The sequence below is a fragment of the Pelophylax lessonae genome (genome assembly GCF_965119305.1).
Source record: "Pelophylax lessonae genome assembly, chromosome: 1".
Lineage (NCBI taxonomy): Eukaryota > Metazoa > Chordata > Amphibia > Anura > Ranidae > Pelophylax > Pelophylax lessonae.
The window spans coordinates 876,712,432-876,722,326 of NC_138768.1; the positions used below are offsets into that span (position 1 = coordinate 876,712,432).

Genomic DNA, 9,895 nt, shown 5'->3' on the forward strand with positions numbered 1-9,895 from the left:
ATAAACCAAAAACAGTGATGCGCCAGTCAAAAGTGCACAAATGGTGACTTACAAACTCAAAAAGTCCATGCCAAAGTGTCCATATAAAAAATCAATCAAAGAGGTAAATCCACTCCCATGTGTCCAAAGGAATAATCTGGTGCAAACTAAAATAAGTGCTTCTGTGAGTAGTGCAATCCCACCACCAGGTGAATCAGTGTCTCACCTCCACTACAGACCCAATGATGGGTCAGTATCAGCATTGGAAAAACACAGATCTTCGGATCACATAGGCTATAGAAAGCCTGTCACCTCCAGAGGGATTACCAAGGATTGCCACATAAAGGGAACCAAGGATAGAATCTAGTGCTCTCTGTATTATTCAGCAAGCTACTTTATTGAAATCAGAGGAATATTACTCACAAGGGTGGCGCTTCCACAGCGCATAGCAGTCAGCATATACCATATACAGGAAGAGACGGCTTCCAGCACGCAGGCTCCGCCCCCTATATATTCCTCTGATTTCCATAAAGTAGCTTGCTGAATAATACAGAGAGCACTAGATTCTTTCCTTTGTTCCCTTTATGTGGCAATCCTTTGTAATCCCTCTGGAGGTGACAGGCTTTCTATAGCCTATGTGATCCTAAGATATCTGTGTTTTTCCAACGCTGATACTGACCCATCATTGGGTCTGTAGTGGAGGTGAGACACTGATTCACCTGGTGGTGGGATTGCACTGCTCACAGAAGCACTTATTTTAGTTTGCACCAGATTATTCCTTTGGACACATGGGAGTGGATTTACCTCTTTGATTGATTTATTATATGGACACTTTGGCACAGACTTTTTGAGTTTGTGAATCACCATTTGTGCACTTTTGACTGGCGCATCACTGTTTTTGGTTTATTTATATTGGCCACAATAAAGGGCCATTCTAAAATGTGCAGTTTTATGCCTCGTACACACGCAACGATTATCGGCCGACCGATCGGCTGACTTTTGTCCAGTGTTGTTGTGTTGGTTGAAATATGCTCTAGACTTGCACTGGACTTTTGTTGGCCAACAAAAATCTACTTCAGAAGTGATGTCATGTGCTGGTTTACTTTCCGTGTGTTTTTTCTTCTCTGAGCATGCCCAGTCTTGCTCATCAGATTTTTGTCTGCCGAAATCTGTACTGACTGATGGAAAATCGGCCGTTGTGTTGACGGCCAACAAAAATTATATAGCCTGCACACCAGATTTTATTCGGCCGAAAAGTCGGAGTCGGTTGTCGAAAGCATCATACTAACAAGCCGAAAATCGGCCGATCGGACGTTGGCCGAAAATTTACGGCCAACTATCGATGTGTGTGTACGAGGCATTACTGTATTGGGGGGGGGGGGGGTCCGAAAACCAGTCGGTATCTGGTGTGACCATCATTTGCCTCATGCAGTGCAACACATCTCCTTGGCATAGAGTTGATCAGGTTGGTGATTGGGGCCTGTGGAATGTTGGTCCACTCCTCTTCAATGGCTGTGTGAAGTTGCTGGATATTGGCAGGACCTGGAACATGGTGTCATATACGCCAATCCAGAGCATCCCAAACATGCTCCATGGGTGTGTATGGAGATATGTGTTGCGCTCAGGGCTTTTTTTCAGCAGGAACGCGGGGGAACGCATTTCCGGCACCTTCAGTACTGAATGGTACTGTATTTAATGGCAAGGGGTGTTGGGGTGTGCTGGAGAGTCTATTGATACTGGCTGCTGGGACATCTATTGTTGCTGGAGGGGATCTGTTTTTGCATGGTTGTTTATGGTTTCTGAGGAGGACAATTGTTGCTGGTTTGCTGGAGGGGGGCTTATGATGCTGGGGAGTCAATTGTTGCTGGATAGGACCTGCTGTTGAAGAAGGGGTCTATTGATGCTGGCTGCTGGGAGATCTGTGGTTTCTGGGAGGTCTATTGCTGGTGGCTGCAGGTAATCTATTTTACTGCTTTTCTATTACCAAATTCCATACAAATGACTTAGCACCACAAAATGATACCTGGCTCTGTATTCTGTAAGGCTGCATTCACACTTGAGCGTAGCATTTTCGCGTGTTTTTTTACCGCAATTTTAACCGCGATTTTCAGGTGTTTTTTTTTCAGGCGTTTTTGGAGGCAGGCATTGACATCTATCAAAAACGCTGGTAATCAGCCCAAAAAAGAAGCTCATATACTTTTTTCAGCTACAGGCTTTTTGCAAAATGCTCAGATGTGAACAGGGGCCATTTAAATGAATGGGCGTTTTGGAACGTTTTTGGAGCTGAAAAACACTCAAAAATGCCCAGGTGTGAATGGAGCCTTAAGGGGGCAGCACAGAGGTTGAGGGGTTGAATCAAGAAACGGTGCTTGGAGGTGGGTAGAGGCAGAGACAAGAATTGACCCAGAAAAGGGGAGTTCCTGAACCTATTCCCTGAGAAAAAAAGCCTTGGTTGCGCTTAACCCAATAAAAAAATGGTAAAATATTGTCAGCAAGAGATGTTCAAAGAAATTATATAAAGCATAATGTATAAATAAACAGTTGTTATAAATTGTGAGTCCTTGATAAATTAATAAAAAGTCCAAATAATCATGCCAATCCAAAATAAGTGAAATATGGATATGAAGAACTACAAGTCCCAGCACATATGCGTCACTATGTTTGCTAGGAGAGAAACACTCTAGGGCAGGGGTGGCGAACAAGTTCGACAAAAGGAGCCAAAATTTTAAACTGTTAGAGTCAGAGAGCCACACCACGCAGTGACCTGCCAAAACAGACAAACACTCACACAAAAGCATATAACTTTAACAATAATATATTAAACACATAATATAACATGTTCAGTCAGGTGTTTTTTGTTACCTTGTTGAAATGATGGGATGATAATCTCAGTGGGATTTCTGGCATCTTTTGTTTCCAGTAATCTTCTGCAAATCAGGTTTGTATTCAGTTGTAGCCACTCGGAGCAGTTCCTTTACATGAGTGTCGGTCAGAATGGACCGGTGCTTTGATTTCACGTGTTTCAAAGTAGAAAACAGCTGCTCACAGACATATGTTGACGAGAACATAGAAAGCAGCTTGAGAGCGGCTCTTTTTACACACCGGTATTTTTCAGTTGGCACAGCTCTCCAAAACGTAACATGGCCTTCCTTCAAAAGAGATTTCAGTCTATCGTCCTCGTGTAGCTCAATCATTTCTAGTTCACTCGCTGCCTCATCAGTAACAAGTGGGGTTTTCAGGCAGTCAATGTCAGCATTAAACGGGTCGATGAGAAAAGGGATCTGTGGTCTTTTTTGGTCCAAGTCCTCAAACCGCAAAGTAAACTTCTCTTGCAGTTGTGTAAGTTGTTTCACGTATCCAGCTATATCTATTTTAACACCGGTCTTCTGCAGGGTGCTGCGCAAAGAAGGAAAATGAGATAGATTGCTGTTTTGAATGTGTGCTTTAAAAAGCTTCAACTTGTTTACAAAGGAGAATACACTTTGTTTCAGCTCAGGAAGAGTTTTTAATTTCCCCTGCAGGTCCATGTTTAGTTTATCCAAGTGTGAAAGCATGTCCACGAAAAATGCCAAATCCATAAGCCACTCGGGGTCTGAAAGCAGAGGATATGTTTTGTTCTTCTCTGCCATAAACAATTTTACTGCTTCCAAAAGCTCAAAAAAGCACGAAACTACTTTGCCTCTTGAGAGCCATCTCACTGCGCTGTGCAGTGGCAGGTCACCGGGCAAGTCTGCGTCAAGTTCTGCAATGAGGTTCTTGAATTGCCGGTGATTAAGGGCGTGCGTACGGATGTAGTTCACAATCTCCATCACAGGCTTCATAACGTGGTCTAAATTCATTGTTTTGGACACAAGTTGCTCACGATGGATGATGCAGTGGAAGTTCCAAAATTCAGGGAAGGCGTCATCACCTTTACAAAGACCCACAAGTCCATTTACTGAGCCAATCATCGACGGTGCTCCATCCGTGACTATTGCGGTGAGTTTTTCAAAAGACATATTTGCTTTTTTAAAAACGGCAGTCATTGCCTCTTTTATGTCAGTACCGCAAGTTCTCTCTTTTAATGCGACAATGTCGAGAAGCTCTTCTTTAATCACGCAGTCCTCAGAAACCATTCGCGCAAATATTGCCAACTGTGGCTTGTCTTGTATGTCGCATGACTCGTCTAATGCAACACTAAAATAAGCACATGCGTTCAAGTCTGCATGTAGATCTGACTCAATCACATTATTTATGTCTGCTATTCTGGTTTCAACTGTGTGCCGTGACAGCTGGAGATCATTGATGGAATCTTTGAGTTTTTTATTGTCTGGAGCCAAGGTTTCAATTACATCTGCAAAACACTGTTTTAGAAATTCCCCCTCATTGTATGGTTTTTTAGCACGGGCAATGTTCCACGCCATTTTATAGGATGCAAGGGTCACAGTTTCTGCATGCTTGGTTAATTGCTGAAACATTTGAGACTGTCTTTTTACCTGGCTTTTCAAGGTGCTCAATTTTTGCTTGCGTAGTTCAGTACCTTTGGGTAATTCCTTGTCAATATTAGCACGGAGAGTGCTAAAATGACGCTGAAGATTTGAAGCCTTGAAATGTGATATCATAGTACTGCATAATAAACACAGCGCTTTCCCATTCCGTTCAATTAAGAAGAAAGCATCTTCCCATTCTTCCAAAAATGTCCTGTGTTCATCTTCATATTTTCGTTTAGCTTTGCATTTTGCCATTTTGAGTGAGGGTAAAAATCCTGCAGTGATGGTGAGGGTGTGCTGCGTCCTCCACACTAAGAACTAGAGACTCAGAGACCCCCACACACATTAATGCCCCCATCAGAGACCCCCTTAGTGCACCCCTTCCACATTTGCATCCTTCATCAGAGCCACCTCTCTGCATTTAGGTCCTATCAGAGAGCCCCCCCCTCCCCTCCTCACCTGCTGCTGTTGATATGCGCAGGGTCACGGATGGTCAGTGCTGCTGCCAGTGCACTCCAGTGCCTGCTGAGGCCGCCTCAGGGTGACTTAGGTAGCTGGTTAGATAAGGTTTTGCGGAGCCTCGGCGGGGAAGATGTCAGCGGGCGGCTGTCTCGGCTGAGCGGAGCTCTCATCAGTCACTCAGACATGTCCGTGACAGGCAGCTGAGGCGGGAGGGAGACACACGGGTCCCCACACTCTCTGGCCCGTGCAGTTGGGAGATGGGAGACGTGATGACGCAGCCTGGGGGTGGGACTAGGCGCTTGGAGATCTCTCCTCAGAGGTCCCGCAGCATAACAAAACCAAACTTGGCAAAGAGCCACAGTATACCAAATAATGATAAGAGGCAAAGAGCCGCATTCATTTTGGCCGGGAGCCACATGCGGCTCGAGAGCCGCGTGTTCGCCACCCCTGCTCTAGGGCGTGTTCCAAAGGCTGCTTACCACATGAAAATGGTCATCCAATTTAATGGATAGACCTAGGTTTGCTTAATTAATGATAATGAGATCCACCAGGTGTGATTCAATACAATATGCGGTAGAGGGTATTCAGTGGCAGAAGCTCAGAAACCAGATGTAAAAAAGGAATGCAAGGACATAGTGTGATACCGTACACACAATTACAAAAATAAAACAAAAGATATTGCACTCCCATAAAAAATAACAATCTTGAACGTGTAAAACAAAAAAGCAAAGAGAGGAACCACAAATCCCAGCAGGCAAAATACCACTCCGTATGTAGATATAGAAGATGTGAAGCACCCGTGATCAGGTCACCACAGAAGATTTGAAGCTCCCGTGATCAGGTCACCACAAAGTATTCAAAATGGCTGCTTACCAAATCAATCTGGTCACCCAATTTAATGTATAAACCTCAAAATCAATAGAAGAATCCGCCAAGTATGATTCACTTATAGTATAATGCACATGTACAGGGATACTCATGGTGGAAGTTCAGGTGCCATGAAAATAAAAATGGACAAAAACATAGCATAATACCATACACACAATCGCAAATGAAAACAAAAAAAATGTTACACTCACATGAAAATTTCAATATTGAGCATATATTCCATGCAGGAGAAAAAAAAAACAGGAAAAAAGGACCACAAATCTCAGCAGGGTGTCTCCCTATTTAGGCATTCAGGGTGTGTTAATTCTTGCCTTTGCTGGGAATTGATCTTGTGGTCTGCTGTGTTCTGGATAGTTTCCCTGCTGGCTGAGCCACTGGGTGATTCCTATTCTGGGCTTGTTTCTCACTATCTCCTACCTTTTGGTATGAGACTCTTGCTCCACCCAATGGCCAGCTGTAGTCAGTTACCTCGTCCCCTGACCTATATATACCCTCTTCTACTTCCTGCTAGTGCCTCAGTATAGCGTCCTGTTGTCTGCTGTGTATGTTTTGCGCTCGTTGCTGACCTTGGCTTACCTGGACCTCTCTTTGGATTACCCCTTTTGGACTGTACCGGCTCTGGCTATTGATCTCGCCTCACTCTTGACCTCTTTTCAGATTACCCCTTTTGGACTGTACCAACTCTGGCTAACAAACTTGACTTGTTCCTGACTACTCTTCTGGACTTCGCTCCCTTGGGGTCTGGCTTCCGACCTACTCAAACTGTGAGTCTTTTCTTATTTGTTGTTCACCAAGTTTGCTGGTTGCACTTTCATTTGTGGTCCCGATATTTCAGCTGCAGGACCCTATCCGCTCCTCCACCTGATACTGGGATAACAAGACTATTGGTCAGGAAACCGGAGGAGCGGTAGGGGTCTCTGGCAGGCCTAACATTGCGGTTGTGAAAGCCAGCTTCCCTGGTTCTGGGTGGCCTCAAGGCAGTATGCTCCCAGTTCATTGCATCCAAACCATTTTAGGTAGAAATCCTGCTGATAAAAGCCCTCAAAGGTCTTGCAAAATGTGTGGAGTTTATTGAAAGTGGAAAAAATGGGGCAGAAGGTCAATAATGGCATCGTCAACAACCTAAACACAATGGCCTATAAAGGGCTGCCAACAACCTCACCATCCCTGTCCCTGCATGGCTGTGAGCAGTGGTGGGAGTCCTTTTCTCCTCCATGAGGCTTTAGAAGTGTTGAGGTTCTCTTCTCAAATGGAATCGATCCCACATGGATTGTTCCTTCAACATGTTTGATGGGTTCTGAGGTTTAAGTAGACAAGCAGTTCTCTCCTCTTCTGCGTGGGACAAATAAATTAGATTTAAATTTGTTCAAAATAATGCCTTCTTTCTATACCAAGAATAATCCAACAACTTTTTTTTGAACAAGCCAACTGCCCAACACCGCCATCTACAAACCAACCCAGCAAGGACTGGCCAAATGTCAAGGCCAACCCAAGCAAAGTGATTTAATCTGTATGAAAGTTATATAGAGTATACAGTATATTGATCAATCCGGATGTTCTTGAGGTGCCAATATACCAGAACAGTATAAACACCTCAAAATGACCAACTTTTGTAAATTACAAAGTCCAAGGTATTTAGTAAAAGGCATAGTGAGCATTTTATAAAGTTACATTTTTTGCCCCTTATTTTTCCAAAAAAAAAAAAAGGCTAATTAAATTTTAATTTCACAAAGTTGTTAATTTAACAAGTTACTTTTCTCACAGCATAGTAATCATTACAATTACACCCCAAAACACATTGTGCTGCTCCTCCCAAGTATGGGGGATACCACGTGTGAGACTTACAACTTATCCACATAGAGATGCCCAAAATCCAAGGAGCACCTTCAGGCGTACCAGCAGCATAAATAACAGAACTTATATCCTGACTGCCTATCACATGTTTGGTGGCCCTGGAGCACCAGGACAGTAGAACACCCACAACATGAGCACATTTGAGAGAGTAAACACCCCAAAGTTATTTAAAGCGGAGCTCCACCTAAAAGGAGGAGATTCTTGGCTTGTCTGCTGCCTTCCCCCCCCCCCCCCCCCTCAGCTGCTGCCACATTTGGCACCTTTTGGGGTGGGGGGGGAAATCGGTACCGGGTTTTGACAGGTGCCCGCTCCTACTTTCAGCTTGCTTCACCACAGGGAACTGAGCCAGAAGTTTGGCTCTCCTCCTTCCCCCGCAGCCTTCTGGGACACTTCACAGGTCCCAGAAAACCGTGGCCCATCCACAAAATGCAGCACACTTCGTACATCCGTAGTAGGAAACTGGCTGTAAAGCTGCAAGGCTTCACTGCTGGTTTCCCATTGGCAAGATGAAACCTGCACCTAATAGCCGACGGAAGAATCTGCATGGCTGATGTCTGGATAGGTAAAGTGCCCTAATATTAAGAGAGTCATTAGCTACAGTATATGAGCTTTGAACTCCTCTTTAGGAGGCATTTATTTTTTTGCCACAAGTTTTTTAAAAAGTGCAAAGAAAAGGATATATATATTATTTTTTTTTTAAAACACAAAGCTGTCATATTATCACAGTATTTCTGGCACAGCATAGGCATACTTACAATATCTCACATAAGTGAGTACACCCCCTCCACATTTTCGTAAATATTTTATTCTATCTTTTCATGTGACAACACTGAAGAAATGACACTTTGCTACAATGTAAAGTAGTGAGCGTACAGCTTGTGTATATATAACAGTTCAAATTTACTGTCCAATCAAAATAACACACAGCCATTAATGTCTAAACCGCTGGCAACAAAAATGAGTACACCCCTAAGTAAAAATGTCCAAAAAGGCCCCAATCAGCCATTTTCCCTCCCCCGTGTCATATGACTCGTTAGTGTTACAAGGTCTCAGGTGTGTTCAATTTGGCGTTACCACTCTCTCATACAGGTCACAAAGTTCAAAATGGCACCTCATGGCAAAGAACTCTCTTAGGATCTGAAAAAAAAAATGATTGCTCTGCATAAAGATGGCCTAGGCTATAAGAATATTGCCAAGACCCTGAAACTGAGCTGCAGCACGGTGACCAAGACCATACAGTGGTTTAACAGGACAGGTTCCACTCGGAACAGGCCTCACCATAAGCGACCAAAGAAGTTGAGTGCACATGCTCAGCGTCATACCTCCGAGTGCACATGCAAAGATTATCATCTTTATGCACTGGAGCACCTGATATTCAAGCAATATCATTCACTACCTTGCACAAACTGTTTTTGTTGGATCACTGCTTTAACCCTTTCAGCACCTTAGAAATGCACCTTATTTTGTATATGTGGAACTAATTTCCAATTTAATTCATACATTATTTTGTATATGCGTTTTTTAATTAGAAGTTTATTAAGTGATCACTAGCACTTTATTGGTTCTTTATTGCACCTTATTGGGTTTGCACAATATATTCTGTGGCACTAGCACTTTACAAAAAGGTTTATGATGGTATATATGTATAGTGGTTGTAAAATTTAACCTACATATGTTTTACTATTTTTTAAGAATAAGTTACTATTTACCTTAATTTATTCCTTGTCACAGACAAACACCAGGCATTGCACCTTTATATTCATTTTTTTAATTTTATAACATTAATTCATTTGTCACAGATATTTGTTTTTAACACATTTATATAATTTTCAGAAAATTGGTGCACCATTGATATCTATTTTATAATCAGGGATACCAGCGCCTTTTTACCATTTTTATCTATCCACTTTATTCACAGCCTCTGGAGCCAACCACCGACACGGGGACGCTGACATGTTAGTTCCTCTCACCCCCTTCGTTCCTGTCTCCAACCCCACGGAGGCTGCCATTCACAAAATTTACTTTCATGCACGACTACGGTTATTCAACCTTCAAACCTCACGCATGCATACTCTCGACCGATCGTGCAACCTCTGTGTCTTGAGGTCACAACATCTCTCGTTCATACCTTGGCCCTGGCTTTGTTTCCCTTTGTTGTAGGTCAAGGGGCACTCCCAAAGTTCGGCCCCCTCGCTGGTTGGGTTTGATGTTCGTAGGGTTTATTGCTTTGTTGAGTCAGTCTC

General features: G+C 43.3%; 1 protein-coding gene across 1 annotated transcript; it reads right to left on the bottom strand.

Annotated features, from left to right (window-relative positions):
- Positions 1 to 2,867: 2,867 nt before the first annotated feature.
- LOC309550474 (general transcription factor II-I repeat domain-containing protein 2-like) lies at positions 2,868 to 4,703 on the bottom strand (the record flags this gene model as incomplete). Its single annotated transcript, XM_082250844.1, has 1 exon — positions 2,868 to 4,703. The coding sequence occupies one exon, from the start codon at positions 4,701 to 4,703 to the stop codon at positions 2,868 to 2,870; it is 1,836 nt and encodes a 611-aa protein (XP_082106970.1).
- Between the last annotated feature and the right edge of the window lie 5,192 nt (positions 4,704 to 9,895).